Genomic DNA, 27,999 nt, shown 5'->3' on the forward strand with positions numbered 1-27,999 from the left:
CTCTGGCTGCAGTTTTCCAGTCTTAAAACTGGAAGTTCAGAAGGAATAACTGAAGGTTTTCATTGGTAACATCAGAACTATAACAGAAGTATTTTCTAAGTGCCATTTAAGGGAAGAAAGTGGGTATTAGTGAAGTTCCACTGAGCAGATTATCCCACAGGGTCAGGTTGTAAATGATGGTCTAGGTGAGCTTTTCGTGTTGAATCTGGTAGTAACATGCCTGTATTAAAACAAAGTTCAGTTTAGCATACATACCAGCTCTCAGCAAGCTGATAAACCATCATACACAAAGACGCTGATTTCTTTTCTACACAGAAAACAGAGGCTTTTTACAAGCAGTAATGATATAGTGACATTCAACACGTGAGAATCTTCTAATACGTAAACTAGCAAAAAGAACAGGAGATTTTAAGTTACAAATTATGTCCAACTTAATTAGGCAAGATAGCATCATTTGGGACATTGAATACTTTCACAGCTCCCAGCTTTGCCTTTTTTTCGCTCAGAGGTCTTTCTTTGCTCTTTGACAGAAGGACCCAAAAAATAAAATATTTTCCGTCAGGACAAGGATGCGGGGATTAAGTGTTTCAAAAGCCCTCAGACTGAAAAGCAAAGGTTTCTATCACCTGGATAAATACCCTGACCCACTGCTGATAGCTATTCACTCCTTAGTGCTGGTTCAAATATGCTTTGGGTCAGCCATGACCAGAAACTTAGTAAAAATGTTTCAGACAACACTTCCACTCATGGAAAATAAGATTCTGCTTCTACTACATAGATTCTTTGATAAATTTTAACCAATTCAAACTTTCCCTTTTTGCAGCACTATAAAAATAACAGGTATGAAAAAACCTCTGCACCCAACTATTTCCAGTTTGCACAGACAGAAAATACAATCATGCTCACCTAGCAGTTTAGACTAAGAATTTTATTTAAGTTTCAGATTAACAGCCTGTCTCCAGAACAACCTCACAAAAAAGCTCCACGCAGCTGAATTGTCAGAAGAACCACTTGTTTGAACAGTTTTGAGATACCAAAGCAACCTATCTCCATTATGGAGGTCCTAGTGTACAATAGGATTACTTACTAGAACAGATTCTCTCCTGTTTTCCATACTTAAAAATAGAAGAATGCTAAAAAGAATGTGGAGACTGACACAGTAAAAAGAGTTTGGGTTGTTTGGTTTTTTTTTTTGTTTGCAAAACTGAATTCCTGAAGCATCTTGATGTCATGTTAGACTTAAACATTATTGGAGTGGCTAGTCTCCAAAGCAGCACTTCATTCAAATTTTTATAAAGGGAATAAAGTTTGTTCAGCTGCAGGGGAACGACAAGCTCCAGGTGAGCATTCACAACAGTCAACAGCAACATTTGAATTCGTATTACATTTGAATAAAGTACACTTGCAAATTGCACCATTTTATTAGTAGTACTTGCAATTTTTAGGTTATCCTAAGCTCTAAGTTAAGTCTCCTTGCTCATCCTAGCTAAAAATTTCGAGAAAAATGTCTAAAAATTTACAACCTGACATTCACACAATTGTCCTATGCTGATCATTATTGCTCAAAGCCGATTAATTTCCAAAGAAGCCTTTTAATAACCCTGAATAATTTTCATACCTTCAAGGTAGTGAACATAATGCCTTGCTCCCCATGCTGCAGATAAGGATCCATCAGGTCTTCGATTAAGTGTACCTCAGACCCCAAATTCCTTATCCTGTCACATGAGGGAGAGGGAAAAGTGAACACAAGATATCATTATAATGTTTTTACTTTTTGTACATGGTGCAAAAACCATGCTTTTCCCTAACCTCATTCAGATCACAGCCATTTCACAGTTAACCATTCAAAATTTGTTCAGGCCAAAGCAAACAGCCAAAATGGAAAATTTACTAAGTTACAAAAAGCTAGCAATTACTCCTATAGCAAGAAGCAGGCGTGTTTAACACAAGTGAAAGTAGTCATACTGCATGTGCTCAGCTTATGACTGCTGCTGCTCTTAGTGCCTACCTGGCTCGTAGCACCACATAGAGAAAGACAGGAAATAAGTCATCCATGGACCACAGAAAATCTTCCTGAAGAGTCTCAAGTACATTCTGAGAGATCTCTTCAAAAGTCTGATGGATCACCTTCAACTTGTCAGCTGGGGTAAATGTGGTACTATTTGGAAAGCAAAAGCAAACCAGGGTAACAATAAGAAGTTACATATCTGCATCTAAATGAGGAAGATCAGTTGCTAGCTAGCGTGCCCCTGTGCCTAGGAAGATAAGCCAGGTCATTCACACCACAGCAGCCATGGCTTCCAAGGCTGTGTAGCACCCCAGGCTGTAATTACTGGATCAAAGCACATTATTGCAAGCGAGACTGTCTTCACAGTTAAAATGCTTAACATCATGGTAAAGGGGGAAAAAATTCCTTTCTAAAACCTTTTAATTTCTACTTAAGTTCTTACAGAATAATTCCTTAGGTCAGCTAACAGACACAGAAAAGTTCCCTATACATGGGTCATTTTGCCATAACTGTTTAAAAATTCACACGTATATTTGATTAGACATCCTCATGCTTTTGATTCTAAATGGTGTCCTATGGACAGTTGCATTTGTGAGGCTATACTTCATTCCCTGTTGGGAGAATTTGCTAACATTTTTAGTAGGAACTCTGAAACTTCTTGGTGACATCTCCTACAAAGGTGAACAAAGAAAAGGTGACAGGTAAAGGATCACAGTCAAGTAGACTAGATATTACTATAGCAGGAACAGTAAAATACGAAAAGTTTCAGAATTACCTGATTTGTTGTAAACATTCAACTGCAGAAGCAAAGCAGGCATCTTTTGTATTTGATGATACCTGTGTAATCATGAGAAGATTTATCATGCAGGTTTAACAACCCCACTCTTCAGCAGAATAAGAAAAGCAGGGTATCATGCAACACTGGCATAAAAGACTTTTTTCAGTTTTCCAGGGCAAAGAAAGGGTAATGTGCCTGGACATTAAAGTCACCCAGGAAATGTGCCTGCATCTAATTTGGATGAGTTTGATTTAAAATTCAGGAAAGCCTGTACTGAATTCCTTGGTACGTTATGAGAATCAGTGACTGTTTTGGCTTTCTTTCAGGTCAAGTGAGACTGAGAATCCTTAAATCTTAATGGCTAACGATCAAGAGGGAACCGTAAGACTGGAATGCTTGAAACCTAGAAAAGTCATAGCAGTCAATAATCAGACACTCAGGTTTGGAACAAACAGAAAAAGAATATAAGTTTCATAATTGGAGACCAAGCAAATGTCTTCCTGAATTAGAATTCATTACAGAGAAAGACAGTGACAAAGCTGGACTGACAGCTATTGTAGGAATTCACTAATGTATGTACCTTTTAAGTAGCAGACAAATTTTAAGGAAACATAATAGCATAGCATCTCTTAAGCAAAAAGCCAGGTCAAAAATTCTTTGACCACTTCATGTTCTCAGCTTCTCAAAAGAAGCACTGGACAAAGCATACTGTAAGTCAAGGCCTAATGAACATACCTTTCTACTCTCTCCAAGGATGGATACAGTTCCTGGCCAAAACTTCCTGCAAGAAAGCCAACATAGTCCTTTGGAAGAGCATAGTCTTAAAGCATTTTTCATCTCACAAAAATAAAGTCATCAGGTTCTTCCATGAGATATGACAGCTCTTTCCACAGGATCAACTACATCTAGCACAAATAGTTGGAAAATAGCCTAATTTGAAAGGCCTTGCTGTGGTTTTGTAGTGATGACAATCTCTGCTCCCCCCTCCCTGCTTTTTTGGAAGAGGGAAGTTTTTATTTACTCTCTCAACCATACTACCTAGCTTGAAGATATCTTTAGATGCATTTTAATCAAAGAAAAGCACTTTAGACAACAGGGTTTTTTTAGTTGCTTTATCTAATTACATGCCATAACCTTTTTCTAAGTTGTTTTATTGTTGAAGCATACTCACGCTTGCACTCCAAGAAAACTCAGAAGAGCCATATCAGTTTGTTTGTTTAGACGTAAAACACATTCCCAGTAAACATCTTCCTCACGCTCATTGTCCAAGGCATACAACATAAATAGAGGAGGATAGAGTCGTGGCAGTAATACGGGGAGCAGCAAGCCAAAACTGGTTACCACATAGCTGTAAAGAAAGAGGAGAGTCATTTGAAGAGGAAGACATTTTTAGAACCTTAGTATCTAGTTTTTATCTCTTTTAATGAAGGATATATTCTTGGAACAAATCTTTCATTTAGTATTAGCCTATTCTGTGAGGGATAAGAATAATAAAATAAGCACAAATCAATCAAATAGCAACTGTGCTAAGAAAGACTTAGGAGCAATTTTCCTTAACAGTCCACATATAGAGGGTTTGGGGGGGGGGCGATGTGGTTGTGGTGTGGGGTTTTTGTGGTTTGCGTGTGTTAAAGAGAACATTTCCTTTCTTCCTTGTAATGTAAAAGCTGAATACTGCACTTTATTATAGTTCAAGTTTTACCTGCATCTTCACACTAATCATTTAGTCCCCATTCTGAGCCACTCTGCTGACAGCTTAACCTTCAAAGCACAAGCTAGAAAATAGACTAAAACCCCTTGTTACCTGACCCAGCTCCACACGCTCACACTCCGGGCTTCATAAAGTCAGCAGTTGCTTGGCATCTAGCTGTACGTGTAATAGGGAAAACTGAGCTCAAGACGCCTACTAATACCATCTGCAGGGGTCATCGGAGCCCTTCTCAGAAGGCTGTCTCTACTGATCCCCCTTCCTTGTTTTGACCACACCTGAGGCTGCTGTGCACAGGACAATGGACACAAGGGTGAGCTCCATGTGGCCAACTATTTGTAAGGCACTATATGCGCACTGGACCTACATTATCCCCAGTGCTCATATCCCAAACAGTTTTCTGAAGCCCAGGCCCAAACTTGAACTTGTCTACCCCCAAGAGACAAATGCAAGTTTGGGCTTAAGTAAAGAACCATTGCAGGGAATAGGGATGAAATGCTTATTATAACCACCACATGGAAGTTTGCTTAACAGAATCCATCATCTGAACCAAAGGAAAAAAACTGTTTATATCCATCAGTTAAATACGTGCTTATCTTTCTTCTTCCACCCGAGAAAAAACTGCAAACAGAAATAAAATAAAGCCTTCATTAGTTCAGGATTTTTCCTTTATGTACCCTGGCTCAGGAGATTCTGATCTGGAGTCAGACTTCCCACTGCAAAATGATCGCCTTCCCTTTGTCTCCGTTGGCACAAATGGAATTGTGCTGCCCTCTTCCGGAAGATCAGGAAACAAGAACCTAAACGGCAATACACATAACAACATACGGTTTCGTTTCAAGAAGATTCCACAAAGCACAGCATTAGAAGACAAGACTGTAGAGGAAAGAAAAGTCAGCTGAAATAATACATCGTGGACTAAGACAGCATAGCTAACAGATGTACAGTACCATCTACCTGGATGAAAAGTTATGAAGGACAACCCCTCCAATGCCAGAGACACCTTTCCTGCTTTGACATCACTTCCCTCCAGACAAGGCTTCTAATAGTTAATAATTTGGAGTATTTCTGCTTTCAGATTGGCAGGTCCCCATTAAAGATGTAATTGCTCTCAAGAATCTAAGCAAATGCTTCATAGGAACATTGCTCATCCATGTTGGTAAGAACTTTGATGAAACACACTGCAGTCCCCATCCTCACCATTCTTCAATACCCTTTGAACACTGTCTTTTCACAGCAAGGATATCCAGAGACACTAAATTGTAAATCCACATTCAAGACGAGCTTCCTATAGCCATATTTTGCAGTACAATGTAGGCTGTAATACACTGTGGTGAAGATTTTAATTTTTTCTATTTTGACAAATAGTCAAGACTCCTTAAAAGGGTTAAGAAAATATAAGCAACACCTAAAACAGAATAAATATACTGGCACACTTGGGCTACATAAACATTAGACAACTTCAGTACATAAGACATCTTTCATTTATTCTGCAGTAGTTGCACTTGAAAGTTAGTCTCATTACCTAACCAATTGGAAGATGCGTTTGAGGTAGGACTTTATCTCTCTTACAGCCTCCTGCAGTAATCGCCGGTTAGCTCCTACTCCAACATAGGTCATTCTGTAGACAGCTACCAATGTTTCCACCAGCTTGCCCAATGGATGGAGAGGAGTATCACAAGCCTAAGGTAAAAGGTGTTAATTGGCCAGTCAGATAGATGAATACCAGACAAGAAAAAAAAAAAAGGAATTCAAGAGAGATGGATCAGAGATCCAACAACAAGCTTTAAAAAAAATATATTACAAATACATCCAAAAAATGACCTATATTTTTAAAATTGCCATTTGGATTACAAAATTTATGTATTAGCTGAACACAGCTGACAGAGGAGTCAAGACAGTACAAGAACTTGTGTTACTACTTTGACAAGTCATCTCTCCAGTACTATTAAAATTAACATGCAATAATTAGCAAGTATTTCAAAATGCTGGGATCCAATGTATGAGGATTAAAAAACGTCAGTTTCTGCTCAGTTACTGTAAGGCAGTATCCATTAGGTATACAACAATCTTAGTCTTAGTTGGGGATTTTAATTCAATAAATTAGGAAGTTATGAGCAAACATGAATGAATACAACATGGATTACAAGAGTGCAAACATGGAAGGAATTAAGGAAAGCTATTACAAAGTGAGCTTGATATCATGCCTTACCAACAAGCTGTGTGAGCATTTGATGGTCACAATACCTTTATCAAATATTTTTTTATAATTTCATATTTTTCCAGGGTGAAGGCACCAATGTGTTGTGGAATGAACTCCAAACTTTCCAGTGTCTGAGTATGTGAGCGACTCAATAATTCTAGGCTGCAGTTATAAAAAGGACAAAAACATTGTACAGATTATTTATGAGACAGACAGTAGGAAAAATCCCCCTGAGACCTAATTCAAACATCAGTATGTCCCTGAAAGGGTTTATACTGCAGAGCATTAAGAGTTCTGATTTTGTTTAGGATTTGTTGTTTTAATGGAACTTTTACAGCCAGAGTTTCTAGTCTAGAGTGGAGAATGATTCCAGTTTCTTTCACAATACTTGATCTTGCTCACTACATACTTTAGGAACCAACCTGTCTTTGTGTTGCCGTCTATTGGTTGTCAGGGCCACCGCAATGTTGTCCCAAGCCTTCCATCTGTCCCCCTGGCCCGGGCTTTCACAACCAAGCTGGTTCCAGCATTCTTCAAATACCGCCTTCCATTTCTCATCAGGAGGCACAGCCAGGATCCCGAGTTTCCGCCTAATAAAATTATTAGTCGGTTAAAAATCAGTCACAAAACATGTTCAGCTATGAAAACCACCTATGGTTAATGCCAGTCTAATCTCTTACTATCATACCAAAAGCTGAACTTAAGTCTCTACTGTGAGCCAAGTTTTATCACCAAGAATCAACCTAGAATCCACCATTTAATGTCTTGATTTTCAACTTCTTTTGACATGAACTCACAAAAAGTTATACCTATCCTTAATTTTTTTTTCTTGCTAACATACATTAATCCATATAACATATTATAATGTTACAAGATTAAAATGTTTTTAATACCTACATGTGGGAACAACTGTGAACCTTATACTACATTGGACAAGTCAGTCTTGCTCTTTCTTGTAGTCTTCCAGGAAATGGTTTGTTTAAACACAAGGAGGACTGGTTTGATTTCAAAAAAAACAGGGCGCCCTGCACTTGACTGGGCTAACCTTCACTGCTGGTATTCATTCAGACAGCTCAGGACACGTTCACATAGCAAGGACATAGTACAAATATGTCCCAAATACCTCACTATACTGGAGTGTAGCACAGCTACACAGACAAATACCAAGGATGAATACATGGATTCTGCCCCCAAAGTAGTATCTACATATGATGTTGCCTGACATGTTAGGGATATGCTGATCAAGAGCAAAATCAGCTCAGGCATCTTTTCACAACAGCCAATGCTCAAGGATCCTCTACAGCCAAAAGAGAACCAAGAACTGTTTTTCTCCCAATATAGGTATCTCAGAGACATATAATGAAATTTAGGGCTTTGAAAAGCTTTTGTAAAGCAAATAAATGCTGTCAGGGCTAACAGTTCTATCTTGATTTAAATCAAGTGTCAGAAATCATCAGATCTTTCATCAACTTTTTCCACCATGTTTGAGATGAGAACTAGCAACACTGGTATTTCCCCATGCTTCCAGTTTCACAAAGCAGAAAAAGTAGGCTCTTTTCACAAATTACACCAGAAGATTTTCAACTTCAAGAGAGCCTGAAGCAGGGTAGACGAAACCCTTCTTTCACAAGCAATCTTCACAAATATGTACATACATTTATTCATAGACTCCCTACTGGGGTAAAAAGCAGACAGCTGCTAAGGTTGAAAGTGTCTGATTCAGCAGGGAGGCCTGCTTAACTTTGCATCCTGTTGTAAGGTGTCGGCACTGTCAAAAGAAATTACAACGAACGCTTCAGGAAGCACACTGAGAAGTAATCTGCGTAAAAACATTAGAGTTGTTTCCTATTTTAACCTGAAACTTGAGAGTATGCTTCAAAGATATTGAATCCTGTACAACTACAACTACTACTGTTGTAAATCAGTATATAGTGCTACCAAATACTGAAACTACACGAACTCTTTAAATTGACTTCAATTTCTTCTACTCAAAGATATCTCAGTTATGACTTAAACTTCCCCCCGAGATAATTATGCAAATTGATCTAATACATCTGCTATAAATAGGGTTATACGGATACTTTTCAAAATTATCTTTGCCAAGGTGTTAAAATGCTCTCTTCTGCAATCAGCAGATTTTCTTCTACTATTTTTTTATGCATTGTTTGGAAGAGATGTAGTAACTTGTTAATTCTGTCTAAATGCATCCCCACTGGCATAATTAAGTGACATACTAAATAAATTAACTGACAAAGAGAATAATTGGCAGAAGGCAGAGTGGTCTGTGAGTGACTTAATCACTCAAATGTAACTTAGTCTTTCTCAGTACCTCAAAAGTCATCAGCAGCTGTGAACTCAGGTTCTAACAGTAAGTTCAGATAAAATTCCAATTCTGAGACTGCTACAGCACAGTAACAATGCGTTGGCTATCCTGTAATTTCATGCTGCTACTTGTGTATTCAATAGTAATTAAAGCAAGAACAGCTATAAACATTATCTTCTTTTATTTCCTGAGCAAGAGGGATGAGGAATGAAAAACAAAGTGTTTTCAAAATATCACTGTTCCTTTGGAAAAAGTATTTTTTTCCAAGGCAGGTTAAAAATATAATAGTTGTGTTCTAAAGTGCTACTGAACCATATGAGAAATTATTTCTTATTCAACACTCACAATGCTTTAGGTTTGTCCTTCTCATTCTCATACAAGCTAGGCTTGAAGTAGGTTCCTGTGATTTTTATCCCAGATCCCCATTCTCCATTGAAGAGACCTTCAATATAATCTCCATTTGGCAAGGTCAGTGTTCCCTTGAGAGAAGATGATAAAAAAATGTAACTGAAATCCATTGGGAACCAAATTACAAGGACAGAGACTTTTTAAGATGGTAACAGTTTACAAGTGACAACTGTAATACCAACCTTTCCACTCAGAGTCCAGTTATCTGAAAATTCCCCCTCATAGACTGTATCATCCTCAGAAAGCAGAACTCCAGTCCCCTATAAAGAGAAACATAAAGATGACAAAGCAGTAATTACAACAGAAGGCCAGACTGCAGGTCTAAAGATACACTGAAAAACCTGCTATTAATTCGTAGCAAATTATAATTTTTTTAAAGCAGTTTCTGAAGTAGTCCTAGGTAAAACAGAGTGGTGATTATAAAGACAGTTTAAAAAGTCAGGACAATAGGTTAGAAGAACAGAAGATTTACACAGCCTAACACACTTATCTAGCCCAGAAAGCTACCCCGCTTAGAGGAAAAGTCACTATAGCAGAGTCCAGTGCTCAACTCACCATCATTTTGTTGGTGCTGAAGGCTCCTTCATAATACAGTCCAAACTGAGTGACCACAACACCATTGCCTTGGCAAAGATCATCTTGCCACATTCCCATATACTTTTCTCCTCTGAAGTAAAAGGAAGTAGGAAGAACACACTCTAAGCCATACATTTATATCCTTACTTTGGCTTTACTGCAATATTTCACCATTACAGAAACCATTAGAAAAGAGTCACAAGCAAACATCAGCCTCTCTCAGACTATTTCAAATACTTTTTTGTGAATGTAAGTCCACAGAGGTAAGGCTGGAGTGTTTGTCACAAGTCCCAAGTATTTTGAAACAATCTATTTTTCCAGTTGTTCAGAAAAAAAACCCATGATATTTTCACCACACAAGTAATTAAAAAAAATTAACTTGTTGAGAAAGTTTTTGTTTGCTTTTAGAGGGAAACTAGGGATTGATTTAACAGAACTCTGCTTATTACAGAGCATTTGCCTTCTAGTACCCAGGAAAAAATATTGTCATAGTAAAGAGAGCAAGCCAAGCCATTAATCTAAATTCAGGGGTATCTTCCAGCTGATTGGACCCATGATCTAGCAGGATGCTGTTCTGATTCATCACGCCAGCTACAGGTGACTCTGCTGGGTGAAGGCTTCTTGCCGAGATAGATGCAGCATCCTCAGTAACCAGGATGGAAACATAAGAGTAGAAGCCCCACTTTCTCAAATGATTGGTTTGCAATAATGACAGCAAGCTACAGAGAGTGCCTGCAGCTACTCATTTGTCTGGGCTGAAAAATAAGAAGTGAAGAAAATGAATCCTTAGGCCACAAACACATGCACATATCCTTCCCTAAGATCAGAAAGAAAACTACCATGAGGGCAGCTCACTCATATTTCAATAACTCTGGAAAAGAAAGAAAATGCCACATTCTTCCCCCACCGTGAACTGCCACTGCATTTACAAATTCTGGAGGCGAGATGCTCTGCAAGGAAATCTGCCATCTCTTTAGTTTGTCCGAGGCAAATAAATGACTAAATAAAGCACCCAGGGACATCTTGACACTAGTGCCCAAGAACACACATCAGAACTGAGCAATACTAGGTGCAAAACTGGCATCAGGAAATACCTAGAGATATTACAATAGCCCTATTTCAAAAAAATATACACATACACCCCCTTCACCTCCAGACTTTACTATTCTGCTTTTTAAGTGGGCTTTCAGTTCAGTTAAACCAGAACCCATTTTCTTGGGCTCTCACCAGAAGTGCTCTTTTCAGGAAAAAAGAGCATTAAATTGGTGGCTAAAAAACCAGGCTATATTGATCTGTGCTCAGACAGTACTCATTTAGTGCACATACTCAGTGTAATTCTGTTTCTGAGACCATCATTTCATTAATCTGCCCTGAGAGAGAGCATCTTTCCTCTGCTACATTAACAGAATAAGTCAATGGAAAACCTGAGCATGAGCTGGAATTTACCTAGTCCTGTATATCTGATCCCTGAACAACCCAGTCTTACAGGCTTAAGATGGAAGAATACTCCTCATTTGACATTCATAAAGCTTTCAGCACTCACACAGCAAGATACCTCAATAAGATAGCATATTCAGTGCCAGCTTTCAGGCAGGAATACAATAGGACAGCAAGACAGAAGAAACTCAAAACAAAACCAAAAACCACACGTTTACTCCAGAAGCAGGACCAAAAGCAGTCTCTAGATGCAACTGTTTAGATCATCAACCCAGAAAGCCTAGTATACAGCAGGAAAAAAAACCAGACACTCACTACTACTAACAGATCAAATAATTTCCTACTCTTGTTGCAACTGTATGTCATACCACTGTTTAAGGATTTGTGGAACTGAAGCGTTACCTTGTGATATCATCAAAAACTCCATAACCACTCTTCTTATCCATTGTCCACTGTCCAATGAACATACTGGGAGAGGAAGAGGTCAGCTTCCCACTACGTAGCAAACCATGCCCATGACGCATGTTATCCTGAAAGCACCCTTCATACACCTCACCAGTAGCATAGCTAGAATGAAAAAGAGAATAAGTAAGATTCCTATAATCTACTTTTCTGTTGTGGTTTTTTTTGCTGTTGGTTGTGGATTTTCTGGTTGGTTTCTCGTTGGGTGTTCCCCCCGCCCCCCCCAACAAGTCAACCCTCTCTTCTTCCTTCTAGGAATTGCATTACAATCACACCAAGCAGGAACTACAGTAAAAGTATATTTAGGACACAAGTGAGCCTTTAATACAAGTCTTTGATGCGTTGTTGTTTTAAAGCCACTCTCTCCCCCAACAAGCAAGGCCAGTAGAGGTTGTATTTATCTCTCAGAACAAAGGATCATCTATTATTGAAAGGTGGTAGCAACACCAGAACAGATCTTGATAACAGAACACCGTACAAGCATGCATTGTGAGCAATCTACCAAAAGCAAAGCAGAAAATAAGACAAGTTAACTATAATCCAAAGTCTGAGGTGTAACAAGAAAGTTACATGCAGAGGCTTTTACCAAGTGGTGTGCCAGAGCACCAGCCCTGCTCTCCCTTCTGCAATGGCAGCAACAAAGTGTTACACGTTACCTGTAGACTCCATGCCCACACATTTTGCCTTCCTTCCAGTACCCCACGTAATGGTCATCCTTATTCAGTGCTTTATTTGGCACTCTGTATTCACCATAGCTGTCAATGCATGGAAACAGAACACAAGCAGCTATAATAACAACACATTTCATTAAAAACAGGAAGAGACATGTATCAGACATTCTAAAATTAGAACGCTCTACATAATTTTTAGCACATCTCCTCAACTACAGCAGTTAGATTTGTTTTTTTTTTTAAAGAGAGTGCAGGGATTCCAGCATCACTAGGTTAATTTAGTCCGTACTGCTTTTCTCCTGTTTGATTGTGCCATGTTGCAAGTATTCCCCTCTCTACCACACTGCAGCATTTTTCTCAGCTTTCTAAAGGCCACAGGTCTTCTCACATGCTAAGACTGATTCTACCTTCTTCAGCTCTTGATAATTCAAGCACACCTTTATTCCAGGGAAAGATAAGAACATGTATTGCTACAGAGAATATTTTTTAAAAAGATGCTAGCTTCCGATTATGCTCAAACCGTGGCACAGAATTTCAGTATTCCTGAAAAGAATGAGACACACAACTTTTATCCATTTCTTCGGAGGTGATTAAAATCCAGTTACGGAGGTTCTCCTGAGAGCATGTCTACCCCAACAAGACATTGCTATTGATCTGTTGACACTATAGCATGCATGCTGAAATACAAATGTATACATTTGATAATCCTAGCAATTACTTCTAATTACCAATCCATTTTTTTTCTGGTGGGGATTGGTTTGTAATATTTCCATCTCCAACCACCCTAAAGTCACCAGGGTTAGTTACACTTATTATTAGTTATAAATGACCAAAGCTCTAACCTGGTTTTACAGTTTGACATTATACCAATAGCTAAGGTGCATTTTAAAAAGCTGTCTGCAGCCAGACCGTATTTCAATTTCCCCTCCAAGTCAATACTTCAAAAATATATCTGGAAGCCAGTAAGACTCCTCATACATTTTTATCCTGCCCAGTACAGACATGTCTGCTCACAAGATTCACATAGAAATGTCTTTGGAAAGAAGTTAACTTCTTACCTTCAATAGAAGAATTTATCTAAGCAGATTCTTAGCAATTAAATCCATAGATTAATTCAAAGCTGTATAACAAATTATTAAGTTACTTCCAGGTGGTCTTATTTGTTTCACCAAATAAATTGGTAACATCTAGGACTTCTGTTCAGCCTATTTTCAAACACCTCTGTAGTAGTTATCTTACTCATCACGTTCACATACTCTCATTAGTTTTGTTTTCATCACCCAAACCCTGAAGTTTCAAGTCAATATTTTGTTGTCTCCTTCTCGAATTATTAAACCCTTGCTCTACCAGAAACACAGCAAGGAAAACATTAGAGAAGATGCATCACTACATTGTATGAAAGGCATTGCATTTTCTAGAAGGATAAAAAAAATGCCAGAACTTTAGAAAGAATACTGCAACACAAAAAGTTAATCGTTACCTATACAGCAGAAAGCTGACTGTAGACTTTTCACTTGGCTTCCTCTGCTTAGGAGTTTACATCCACCCACCCATTCTTTCTCCTTGGCTGTTTTACCATTTCCTTCCTCCATTCTACAGCTGATTACCCCTAGTAGATTCAGTTTTTAGTGAAAGAGCAAGTTTTTAATCACAGTCTGTTGTGAAGACAACTAGCATACCTCTGGATAAATGAGAGATTATCCATATAGCAACATATATCTATATTGTTAACACACATAACCTGGCTCAGTAAGATTCACTGCAAAACCTTTAATTAAAGGCTTTTGTTATTATCTCTTAAAACAAAAGGTATTTCTTGCCCTCTGGCTCCACAAGCTGTGAGAGGATCTTACCCATCCTCCAGCCCAGTTCGGAAAGTCCCAGAGTACATTCTTCCATCTGCCCACTTTAGGATCCCCCTAGAAAAACAAAAAGCCATACACATGTATAAGATAATCAGTTCACTTCGCACTTCCCAAATAACTTCTGTGAGTGAGCCTGCTTATTGATACAGCAACCACCTCATTTTGTTTTCAGCTCTTACGTTCAAATGCTTTTACCTGCCATGAGGTTTTCCTGAAAGCCATCTCCCATCATAAACAGCATCCTTAAATCGAGGGTCCTTATAGAAGGTGTATTTGGCACTGCGAGAAATAGGAGGTTCCTGTCTTGGCACATTTCCACCAGCTCCATACAGAATTAAGTCAGAAGTCCCTCTAAGGGCCTGATCCACTGCTTGGCTTATCGCCCTCAGCCACTTGGTCTGAAACAGAAAGTGTTTCATCACAGTATTTAGCTAACATTAGTCTTTGCATTGAATCTCACCTTTACAGCAACTACAACCATCTCATTTGCACTCCTCCACACAGTGTTGTAAATCAGAGCACTGCTACTGTCAAGCACAGCGTACAGCCAATTAGCATACCAAGTTGTAGGAAGACTTCATTCTTGGTCAATACGCCTCCCTATCTGGTTTCACAGTAGGGGAGAAAAATTCACTCATATCACTGAAGCCATGCAAAGTCTGTAGATATGCCTACCTTTTCCTGTGGTGTTGAAGAAACAAGAACAAACTGTTCTTCTGGTGTTGTAATCTTCAATCCATTCCTACATGGGGGGAGAAGGGAAGGGGGAAGTATTTTAACCTACTGAAATTCCATCCTGAAAAATACAAGGTTTCTTAGAGAATGAACATTGTATCTTCCCTCCCTGACCCCAGCTGGCATTCACTTTAATATTTAAAGTCAGCAGTGAAAAGAAGCAGCAGGAAAGACTACTTGCTTTCTATTTGACTTTCTTTCTCATGTTTATATAACTTTTTTTAAAGACACAGAAATACAAAAAGTTTTCTGAAACTCAGAGAGGAGGTAGACATGACTGCATCCAGCCTATTCCACTCCTAGTTTATAATAACTGGTTACAAAATGCTTATCCTCCCCCCCCAAGATTTCTGACTATTTCAGCAACACAAGCAAGAATACTCACACATTACCAGCTTCTTCTGAAACAGCTTCTACCCACAGTGTGGACAAGGGAAAAATATGGTGCGTTGAGAACTGTAGGCAAAGAGAAGGAGAAGGGAAACTTCACCAGGTGCTGATCCAATACCCCTGCTCCAAGCTTTTCTGAACAGCTTTTTTCCTTTCTTTGAGGACTAGGGAAAACTGAGCATTACAGGCTCCTTATATGCACCTTGTTCCGAAAGACAGCCAACAGAAATCATGCCAGTCACAGAGCAACAGCAATCAAACAGTAAAAAAAAGTACATAATCTCAAATTTATTTGTAAACATGAAAAAATACCACTTAAACATTCAAGCAAAATTGCAATGAATGGTACAAAAAAAAAAACCCCTTATCGTCATTATATGAAAAATACGTCATTGTTTGAAGCAGAGAAAAAGTTTTGTTCCTGGATACAAGCTGGCTCACCTGAGCATGTACTAGAGCATCATTAAAGAGGATAAACCAGTTTACAGAGAATCTTCCAGCATGCTGTAGGGACAACCCCCGATTGCTGCTTTCACAGATTAAACGACGACAAGGAATCCTACAGGTAGGGTTAAAAGCAAAATTACAGAAGCTTACTTCTCACTGATTGTGACTTAAGGTCAATGCTATTTGTCTTCCATAGTAAAGGCCCAGCCTTTCTAAAGTTAAGAGTAGTACAGCAACACAAATCAGAAAAAGGAGAAGTGCAACTGGGACAGTAGCATCAGTAACAGACACAAAGTATAACACTAACAGCAAGGGATTCAAGCTGCTAATGGACTGACAATTGTCATTATACCGTCATTTTCCCAGGAAAGGTCTTCCAGAAGCCAAGTGTGTATTCTGCTTCTTTCCTTTTTCTACTAAGATGGACAGCAAGGCTCTCATAACAAGAACTAGAATCCTGTAGCTTCTGGTATTCTGGAGATGCCTATAGGGCACAAGGTAAGACAGGCCTGAGAGTGCTTATGAACACTTGTGCAAACACGTGATTAATATATAATTACACAATCTACCTTCTTGCTGCTTAACAAGCTGTAGCAGAAATAGTGTTCAATAATTGGAGGAGTAATACTTTAAATTACTATATAGGGATAAACGTACAAGTAGTTATTGTTCCTGTTTAGTCATCTTTTATTTCAAAAGAATGCAATTATATCTACATCTAAATGGGGGGTTAAAGTCTGTCTAATACACATAGGCAGTATTTTTAGTAGCGTATTACAGCCAAGGATAGCTACGCTAATGATACCAGATGGAACTGAAAAGCAACAGGCAAACATCAAAATAATATATTTGCAATTAAGAGCTCAGGCACACGAACAAGTTCTGGCAGGGTAACAAGTTTCTACCTGTCATGTGATCTATGCAGGTGTGGTGTAAGATCACGCAGAGACTTACATTTGCTGCAGGGAAGATCATGCAAGTCCAAGGTAGCATCTCTGAGGACTAAGCTATTTCTAATTACCTGGCATTTGCTTCACACAGTTACTTCCCACCCATAAGTTTCATGTGTATACTTATTCAGATATAGATAACAAAGCCAGCTCACCACTTCAAAACACGTGGCAAGCTTTAGCAGAGTTCTAGCATAATTATGAAGTCGTCCAAATGGCATGAAAAAAAGAGCATTCAGAACTTCCACTAGCTGGAGGTTTTCCTCATTCTTCTCAGATAGTTTCTGTAACAGGTCCTGGTTTTTACTCAGGAAGTCTCTAAATGGTGGGACCATTGGGAAACAGAGGGAGGAGAGAAGAAAAAAAACAGCAAGACATCAGTGATGTTTTATACAGATGAGCTCAGAATGCCCTTTTTTGGATTATTACAAGCCAATAAAAATTATAAAGGCAAATGCATGCTGCTTATTAATCTAGTCAAAATTTAGTTTAAGGAAGTACAATACAGACATGTAGCTCTTTAACTGCAACACAGGACTCCTTTTACTTCTACTCTCACATGCTCAGTCATTAAACTGGTTGAAGAAAGTTGACTAAGCTGTCCCACTTGGAGAGTAACTAATTGCCCTTTTCCCCTTTAACATTTGATTAGTAAAAGAGCTGAGGTAGAATGACTTCCCCATTACTGCTAGAGTAGTAAGTTTCTAACACTGCTGATTCATACAAGAAGGCCTGAAAGAATCTTAACTTTGCTCCAGTGCATTTTCCTGAATATATCCAAATAACCACTTCCCCACCCCTGCTGTTCAAGGCAACTGACCAGTTTTCCCCTAACTAGAAAAATTACATCCTACCTCAAAGAAAGGCAGGAAATCTGGTCAATCCTCAGTCTGATTTCCAAGAAGGAGAACTAATCTAGTTCAGAGAAGAAGAGGGAAATGATTCTGAAGACAATGCATTACCACACAAAACCAGGATTTCTTCATTAAAAGGAAAACAAACCTGTTCTTCCCTCTCCTTCGCCATATCTGTGTGCACACATGTGCTGGCACATATGACACATCTGGATTAAAACATATCCAGCTGGGAGCATTTAAACCACAACCTGCAAGAATCAGGTGAGGCTGAGAAGGCAGGCCCAGGGACAGCGAAACAGATCAGAGAACTGCACAGCAGGGTCTCTAAGAGTTCCACATGATTAGTAAGATGCCATTTCACACATCAAACTTGTCTAGGTCTGGTAATGATATTTAAGAATTGTCTTGTTCAACAAGCCTTAGGAATAAAGTCTTCTTTAGAGAGAAGACCATATTTTTAATTTTAAATTTAACCACCTGGATGGCTTGGAGTTTTCAAGTGTTTTGAGATCCTGACATGGAGGTCTCTCTGTAGAGAAGTGTCAAATAACACCAGATTCATAACACCAAGTACAGCTCACCTACTCTTTCAGATTAAATTCTCAAAAACCTGCCAACAACGGAGACTTCTATTAAAGCTAGCACTTTTTTAAAGTTGGGACTACTTCTAACGCATTCATATTGCGGACTATCCATAAAAGGCAGGCGACATCATTAATCATTGACAAAGACAGTATTGCTTCATGTAAGGGGCGGAAATTCACCATAATCAAAGATATTCTTGACTTCCCTTTGCAAATAGCAGGACAAAACTTCTAAGACATCTCCTCCCTGAAGTTTCAGAACCTGAAAAAGTCTTCTTCACCTAATGAGACCCTGGTTGCACTGCACAGGAGAAGCTGTGACACCTTACAGTGACAACTGATGTCAAGAATTCAGTATGAATGTCAGGATCCAGTAATTATAAATAAACTTATACTTGAACTAAGATTTCCTGTAAGCCACCCTAAAAATCTTAACCATTGCAGAAAGATTCTCAGTGTCTCTCTGCAGTGGGATTTTGTACTTAGTCTTTGGCACTGTCCTCAGGTGCAGAAAACTCCTCGCATTAGGTACCCACGTGTTTCGAAGAACTTCCAATACTGTAATTTACACTCCATTCAAAGTGCTCCATAAACAGCTGTAACGGAGTTGCTTCCAGATTACAGAATTTAGGAAGGAAAGAAAGCGGGCAATTCCTCAGATGAGTTAAAAAAACCCCCATTGCAACAACTTCTTCACAGCACTAGAGTGAAAGATGCCCAGTGTCATTACTTTATTTCCTAGGCAAAAATACCATTGAACTGGGAAATAGGCTTTTATGATCTATAAACTTCAACTACACTGTCTCAGGCCTTAAGGTACAATTCCTTCCTCACATTTAAGAGCATTTATGCATGAAATAGAGTAAAGCAGCCTTGAGAGGCAGACAAGATACACATGCAGAAATGTTATTTTTGCTTAGTTTTACAGCACTTCCATTAACTTAAAATAATTCAAATGAAAATGAATTCACATTATCTACTCTTACTAATTCTTAAAGAAAAGTTTGCTGTTTTGTATTTTCTTGACAGCAACATTTGAGAAAATACTAACACCTAACAGATGATGAAAATTTAACCTCAAGACTAAGCTTTCAAAAAAATCATTATCTGAAATCTATTTACATTTCTTTCAAGGAATTTACAACATTTTATGCTTTTTTCCTCCATCCTCCACCTTCAGGATAAAGTAACTGAACTCATTCAGCAGAATTTTAACCTAATTTTTTATCACAGTTGAGAAGAAGTAAATTTTTCTTCATCTGATCGAAAAGGAATTAGTGTACCGAAGTAAGGTGAGACCAAGTCTGCATGCTCATTACTACATGCATACACACAGAATTCTTTAAAGTACCATTCTTTGCTAGTTGATCAAAAACTCCAGAAAATGGTAAAGGTTTGCTTACATTGCTGGCTTTGCAAGGAGCATAAATCCTCCCATCACCAGGAAGTTTGTTACTGAACTACAATACCTAAAATGGCGAAAAGAGCTTTGGTTACAAAACAAGAACATCCATGAAAATAGCAACTACTGTGATTTCCAGCAGTTTACCAATGAGACTTGTAATATATTTTACTACAAAAGTAATCCAAGTACCTGAGAGAAAAATATTAAACACTGAAACACTCAATGTGACTGGAACACTTATTATTCACTTTCCACATGGAGAATAGAACATGTGTTACTATTCCACAGTTCTGCTGCTATTAGCACAATACAAAGAGCTTACTTTATAAATGAAACTTATTTTTTTTTCTTTTCCCCCCGAATTCAAGCACGTACAGAATAGGCCATCTGTTTCAACAGTTTAATAATGATAGCTTCTAATTACATTCAAGATGGCAATTTCAAGATCGGAATTTCTATTTTCCTGCTATTCTACCTTTCGCTTCTCCCCTACCAAAAAAATGAAAACCATTTAAAAAAACCCCACCTTCCTCTGAGGGAAGAGGTCTCATTTTAGCCCACTTAGCAGATAATACTTATGTTGCCTGATGGATCCTTGGAAGATGTGCAAGACACTATGCCAAGGAGCATGCATAGGTTCTGATGCCATACACAGAAAAATGGGTAAAGCATCAGAAAGCAAAGGGGGAGAGCAGAAGACAGGCAGTAACAACAAGAACAGAAATTAGGTATTTCAGTCTTTAACAGGGAGGAAGAAGAAATTAAGAAACCCTTCTAATCTGAGTAATAAGAACCAATTCTGAAAATCCAGACTACAAGAAAACATGAAGTCAGACTAGGGAGAAAATACATATTTACAATTATGAACAACTCATTTGATAAACAGAGAAGTTTCTTTTAGGGTGATATGGCACAAGTATCACTGACCTAGTAAAAGTGGTAATTGTCACCCTTGTGCTAGAAAAAAGTGCAACTAGCTGCACATTAAAAAAGTTACTGCATAACAACTGAAGTTGATATCTTTAAAGTTTGTTCCCTTAGAGACTTTCAGATGTCTGGTAACAAAGACTATATTCAGAGAAGACATTTTCATATCCCCCCCTCTGTCAAGCCAGTATTTTTCACAAAAGGTTGTAGGTATTAAGTATGAGACTCCTGCTACATTTGGATGCAGTTATGAGAACAGGTATGTCCTCCCCTTTGAGAACAGGCTGAGAGAGTTGGGCTTGTTCAGCCTGGAGAAGAGAAGGCTCCAGGGAGACCTTAGAGCAGCCTTCCAGTACTTAAAGGGGGCTACAGGAGAGATGGGGAGGCACTCTTGATCAGGGAGGGTAGTGACAGGCTGAAGGGTAATGGTTTTAAGCTGAAAGAGGGTAGATTTAGATTTAGATATTAGGAAGAAATTTTTTACTGTGACGGTGGTGAGGCACTGGAACAGGTTGCCCAGAGAAGCTGTGGATGCCCCATCCCTGGAGGTGTTCAAGGCCAGGCTGGATGAGGCTTTGAGCAACCTGGTCTAGTGGAGGGTGTCCCTGCCCATGGCAGGGGGGTTGGAACTCAATCTTTAGGGCCCTTTCCAACCCAAACCATTCTGTGATTCTATCATTATCCAGCAACTACAAAAGTTATCAAGGAGAAAGACAGCAAACAGTGTGACTGCATAGACTTACTCTCCCAAAAGCTTTAAGCTCATAAAACATCATAACCAGGATAATTCAGACTTAATTCTTTGTACTAAAGCAGATCTGTCTTTTGGGTGAAAGGTATAGTGTCTATTTAGCAGATATCAGAACAGAAGAATCATTCTTCTGGGAGACAATTTTTACTTAATGACTACTGAAAAGGCATTTTGTAACTACAATAAACTCCCAAAGATAGCTTTACATAGTAAGCTAACCATGTTAACTCCTACGTTGTATTACAAGATCCTTACTAGTGAGTAACAAACATGTTGCTTTTCAACAGGTATATATGCAGCAGAGGAGTTTGTACATACAGTTTCACATTAGGGAAGCTAAAGCTGTCCAGCGTGCTCCACTGGTAAAGACTTAAATATATAGCTCACTACAAAATGAATTTGTTTGTGTAAAACTACATATATTTTAAATTGCAATAATACAATTTGCACAACAGTTACTTATGTAGCTTTCCTTACGATCTACTGCCCCCTAACTGAGGGCTTGTTGTGGTCAGCAGATTAAGCCTGCAGAGATTCAAGATGAGAGGGAACTGGATACTTGCTCAGTGTAACTATCCAAAAAGAGACTGGAATGCTTCAGGATGGCCAAGCTCCTGGCTTCTTTTACTCCATGAAGAAAGCTACTTAGAGAAGCTCCATGTTGACCGATGAGATAGCATAGCTTGCTGAACCTGCTTGCCATTTCCTGCAACAACTGGATTGTATTTGCATTGCCCAAATTATCTGTAACAGACCAGAAAGTAATTTAGCTTACCTTACAAAAGAGCAGCACCCCATAATAAGAAGAATTAGCTGAAGGTGCTGTTTAGATGTTTTATTGATAATTTCACCTCATGGCTACATTATCCAAAAATCAGGAATTCAACAATTTTAGACTATGTACAGCTCAAGTAACTTATTTCAGGTGAAACAGTCAGGAAAAGTGTAAATACTTATAACACAATGCAGATGTCAAAATGCAACTGTATTTCACCAGTTCATCCAAACAGGAGATGAGTAAGACCTTAGCTTTATCTTGAAAATATAGAATTACTTTTAACTTTTACATAAAGAAATTTGTTGTGGAACACAGGGGAAAAAATGTAAGAAAATATTAAAATAAGTTCTTACCTAAACCTAAAAGAGGTCTAAGAACCTGAGATTTGATCTCACTCAGTTTGAAATAAAACCTTCTCTCAGTAGAAGCCAACTCATGCAAACTGGCAATATATCCCATTACGTTTTTGTCTACTAAGACCAAACAGTTGTCACCACCAGCTATCACATTGCTTATGTACCCTATCTGAAAGATGAAAAGAAAAAAGAGCCATTTTAATATTTTTCTTTTTATAGTCCCAATTTAAAAATAGGGTGATGAAGAATAAAGCATATCTTTAGCAGCACTAAGTGATAATAAGTATTAATACCTACAGTGACAAACAGTCCATTCAATACTGGCTTAATAAAGGAATGATAAAACTAGAAGGAACATTTATAGTCAATGCTCTTCATTTTCCTGGTACTGACAAAGACAATAAACAGATCATCTTTTAAGGTGACTCATACAACCATTCCATGTTTAAAAGATAGTGACCTTAACTTCAGTTACTTTCAGAATTGCAATATACTTCATGCTTATATCAACAATGTTGATATTAAACAGTATCATTACATCAGCTATTTCTCCTATTAATTAGGAAGTGAGAATAACAATGCTTTAATATTATGACTGTGCTCTGAACTATAGTCCTTTCCAAATCTGAAAGATGTCAATTTATTGATAGGAGTACTATTTCAGTGTAATTAAACTGGAGTAATACTAATAACTGCACTAACACCACAAGTGGTATTGGCGTACGTATTAGTAGATATTTGCTTTCCAGAGTAGTCGGAAGGAAAATTCTTCTCTAAGGCCAGCACAAGTGCCACTGATGCACTGTGGCTCCTCACTAATTCTGGTTCAGGTGCCATAGCATACAGTAATTCAGTGTTTGAGCTGTACTGTTACTTCCTTTGTTCTTAATTAGAGGGTTCCTTAGAAACACTGAGCCAGAGTTGTTCAACAAACAACCCACAGGCCAATTCTGACATCCAAGAGCCTATAAGTCACCCTACAAGAGAAAAGAAGGGAACGGCTGGCAACAATCTTACAGAAGGAATACAAGTGTGTGCTTATCTGGGTGCATATACATTGTGCACATACATGCAGGTATCTAAATCCCTGTCCCTCCTCAAAGCCCCTCTCCAACTGCTCCTCTGCTTAATCTGGGGAGGTAGCAATGAGACCCAGAAGAGCTGAGACAAAGAGAGCTGCTTTCTACCCTCACCATCTCCTTTTTGTTATCTTAAACTCAGGTTGGTCTGAAACCATACAAAAAACTTGGAAGAGGACGTGCATTCAGCATACACACAACCTCACCTCATGCCAACTTCAAGGCAGATATGAGATTCAGCTTCACGAAGAAAACTGCATAGGGGCACCTCCTCTCTCCCATAAACACGCAAATGCACACTGTGGTGCCTTTGCTCAGTTCCCCCTTTACACCCATAAGAAAGGGGTGGGGGGAAGGAGATGGTGCAGAACTCAGGGGGACCTTCTGCCCACTCACAAACAAGGTGCACAGGAAACAGAATGAAACAGAGCAGGTAGAGCCCTCAACCACTTGAGAAACAGGAAAATGCAGAGCAATAGCAGCAAAGAATTAACACATGAAGACTATGGTGAAAACAGAGCACAGTATAAGGGTGCACTTCTGCAAAATGCACGTGTGGAAGGAAACGTGTTAGACACACTGAAAGCACCTCCTCGCCCCTTAAACAGAAGGAAAGACCAAGAAACAGGCAGGGAAGAGAACACTAATAAAGCCTCCTCTTTCCTCTCCATAAGCTGTGCTTCTGATTCGACTCTTAGGAACCAGTTACTTGACTTGACACCCTTAAAGCTAGTTAACAACCAGCACTGTGCTATTTCCAAAAAAGCATCAGTATGATTTGCACTAACTTAAACGAAATACCACTCACCTTACTACAGGATAGTAACAAAACTGGACTCTTAGTATAGCTATTTTCATACAAATTATTTTCTGTTGTTGTCTCCTGGCCACTGTAATATAATCCAGGTTGGAAGTCTTCCTCATCTGCTAAGAAGAGGGAATAATCTAGTCCTGCTGCTGTACTCCAGACACCATCACCACACACCTGAAATTCATGAGGAAGGAAAAGACATTAGAAATCATCACCTGAAGCCAGGAGAGGAGAATATTGAACTCTTCTAGCCCCACATGCACATAATATACCTGCCAAGAAAATGTATTGAAATAACCGGTAATTTTTCAACTTCAGCATCTTGTAACAAATACATTTCTTGCACATATATTGAAAATTATCCTTCTTTCCAATGGCTGATTTTTTCCCTTTAAATTACAAATCAGTTTTGTTTTTAAATGGGTATGAGGTGAGCTTGATTAAAGTTGGGACACTATTCTCCCCTCTACATTTAACTGGGAAATCTATAAATTAGGGACAGCTAACGTGCTATACATTAATTTGCATAAAGCCTAAGCAGGAAAATTCTGCAGCTGTTTTCCACTAAGACAAGCACCAGAAAACAGGCAAGGGTCTGAACTAACCCAAAAATCATTATTTGGCTATTCACTCAATGCAACGAGAAGCTCAAAAGAAACAGAAACCCCACTGCCAAAACAGCTCTGGAAATACAGAAACAAGCAACAAATATAGTAATGGTCTAGCAAAGCTAAAAATGCTAGGAGAATGTTCAGCATAAAAACAGTGTTCCAGTGTATTTAGAAGTTTCAGCACTGCAACATCAACATCAGAGAAACCAAATATAACGTAAAAGTGACATTTGATAAGAAGATACCATCAGTCCCACTTCTCAGTTTTAGAACTCCAGTGTGGTCAAAAACCAATGGAAGTCTGTGTAAAGGATTTCTTGGGTAGATTTTCAGTAAGCTCATCTAAGGATCACATTCACAGTATAAGCCAAAGAAATCAAGCGCTCTATTAGTATACAACACACAGATCCATAAACAAGGTCAGTTTTAGAAATCGCTTTGCACTCACTTGCATAAGCAGAGATCACAAACAAAAAGAAAACTACGGAAAAGAGAAAGTACCTTTGCAAGACGAGGGACTGTTGTTGGGGAGCTCAAGTGACCAAGCTGGCCACAGATATTACTGCCCCATGAATACACCTGTAAGAAACACAGCCAAACATTAGAATGTGAGTTTATATACATGGACACATACTGAATCATACTAATACAACACACCAAGTCTGCAAGCACACAGAAGTTAAAGGTATAAGATTCTTTTACCAAGAAACACTTCCCTAATTTCCACTGTCTTCCCATATTCTCAGTTTGTCTTCTCATGTTCAGAAATGGAATGCAACAAATCAAGTCACTGCAGTCTTTAAACATAATGTTGATGATACATGCAGAACTTCAGCAGTAATAGAATTAAAATTGCACAGTGCTTCCAATTTGCCTCCCACAAACAGAAACAGAAGTTTAGAAGCAAAAGAAACAAAAACCTAGCAAACACCAAACATTATGATTATGTCATAGATAAGCAACAAATTATAACAATTACTTGTACCTGGGATTTGGCAGTGAGTGCTAAGGAATGATGGCCACCAGCAGAGAGGTGAATCACTTCTTTACCATCTAAGCTTTTCACACATAGTGGCTGAAGCCTGTTAATCCCAGCCAAGGGAGGAGAAAAAAGATTAGAGGTATTCTTAAAACAAAAATAAATCCCAAGGGTTTTTTTCCTCAAAAGAAATTATAAAAAACAAACATACATGGAGTCTTTTGGTAATAAACCAGCTTAGTCAAAAAGGTCATGAAGGGCAAAAGTCAATGATATACCTCACCCCAATTTGGACAAAGTCAAAACATCACCAAAATTCCTAGTGATTACAAGGGGGAAAGTCATAACTGATTAACATTCAGTAACAATACAGCATAAAACATGTTACTTGGAGGAACTCAGGTCACAACACAAAAGAACAAGAACACAACACAAGGCAGTTGCCTGAATAGGAGAAAGCTGAACACTCAATTTCCTAGTGACCTGCTAAAAAGCATTTATCAAAGAAATCTCACCTTGGCAGAACATCGCCATGTCCTAGCTGTCCTTCCTTTCCCTTTCCCCAGCTCCATACCTCTGTTCTTAGAGAGGGTAAAAGAGCATCAGCCTCACCACTGTAGGTTGGAGTCAGAGCTACTGTCCTCATTTTCGCCCGCCCTACCTTCCGTAATAGCCTAGGAGAAACTGAACAGGCCAAAAGACAGAAAAATTGCTCATCATTTTAGGCAAATACATCACTCAGCCTGTGTGTTACACAGTGACAGTACCATCTGAGATAACCAATCAAGACTTCTTAAAGAGATCTTAATTAAGATTGAGAGCAAAGGCTAACATGCAAGAAGACAGGTTACTGATACACAGAAGTAACATGTGCTACAAGTAGACAGTTCACAATTAATTTTTACCAGCTATTAAAGGATAACAGGCATATGAGAACTATACAGTTATACTGAAGCAAATGAACCAAAACACGCTATACCTTTTAAAAAAAAGTATGTTTGAAAGAAAAATATCCGTGCAGTGAATAAAAGATTTCAGTACTTCATCAAATCTCACCTCAGATCCAAGATCAATATAGAACTAAACCACATACCCACCCATTCAGAGCAATTAACAACACTAGAATCTATGACATTATCTTTGAAGTTTGGCAATGGGAACAGGTATATTTCTAGGTTCCTGGCTCAAAACCAGCTCAGTACAGTAGGGATTACAGGCCACACAAATTTTTATCTGCTGTACAACATATATGAAAGATAGTTTGCCATCTTTTTGCAATAAGACGCCCAGACTACCACGATATGCCTACTTTACCAATAGAGAACATTCCTAAACTCCCTTGTGCTTTTGGGTTTCTTTGCACACATTATCTGCTAGTCTTCACTCCTGCCACTGCCTTCAAGACCTAAGATACAGTTTATAATTCATAAACACCTTTGGTAGACTGCTAGGTTTATGTTCAACAAATATTTTCAGTTATAAAACTCCACATTATAATAACTTTTCCAGTCTCTTGGTTTTCCCAATGTGCTTTTTTACCTTGTGACAACAAGCCAGGCAGGGAAAGTCTTCGACTCCCTCCTTCAGACTCTTCCTCTCTGATATCTACTAAACTGGAACTCTTCTTCCCCTGCATGGATTCCAGTCTGACCTGCTCTTCTCGACTGTCCTTCAGAGCTTCAGGCCCTGGGGAACCACCACCAGATTGAGATCCTGGTTCACCTGAAGGTGTGCCATAGAAGTTCATTACTTTCTTCAGAGACAATGCTCCAGCTTCATATGTAGCAGCTACTCTCACACCAACTGCTGACGCACATGAGGCCACCAAGCTGTTCAAGGCAGAAGTGCTGGTACCTGGAGGGCCAGGGATACAAGCACTCAATTGTTCCTCTTGAGAATG

General features: G+C 38.7%; 1 protein-coding gene across 1 annotated transcript; it reads right to left on the bottom strand.

The window, feature by feature from the left end:
• ALS2 (amyotrophic lateral sclerosis 2 (juvenile)) lies at positions 1-27,999 on the bottom strand (the record flags this gene model as incomplete). Its single annotated transcript, XM_010073551.1, has 30 exons — positions 1-220; positions 1,619-1,715; positions 2,009-2,158; positions 2,784-2,845; positions 3,522-3,567; positions 3,958-4,134; positions 5,172-5,294; positions 6,020-6,177; positions 6,742-6,859; positions 7,120-7,287; positions 9,366-9,499; positions 9,611-9,688; positions 9,984-10,095; positions 11,844-12,008; positions 12,560-12,658; positions 14,428-14,493; positions 14,635-14,837; positions 15,115-15,181; positions 15,560-15,630; positions 16,006-16,129; positions 16,359-16,495; positions 17,117-17,279; positions 19,806-19,871; positions 22,049-22,229; positions 22,617-22,788; positions 24,507-24,683; positions 25,622-25,699; positions 26,106-26,202; positions 26,615-26,783; positions 27,639-27,999. Coding segments are annotated over 30 exons (3,858 nt in total), but the record flags the coding sequence as incomplete, so codon positions are not given.

This window comes from Pterocles gutturalis, unplaced genomic scaffold (genome assembly GCF_000699245.1).
Source record: "Pterocles gutturalis isolate BGI_N339 unplaced genomic scaffold, ASM69924v1 scaffold23332, whole genome shotgun sequence".
In the NCBI taxonomy this organism is placed as follows: Eukaryota; Metazoa; Chordata; class Aves; order Pterocliformes; family Pteroclidae; genus Pterocles; species Pterocles gutturalis.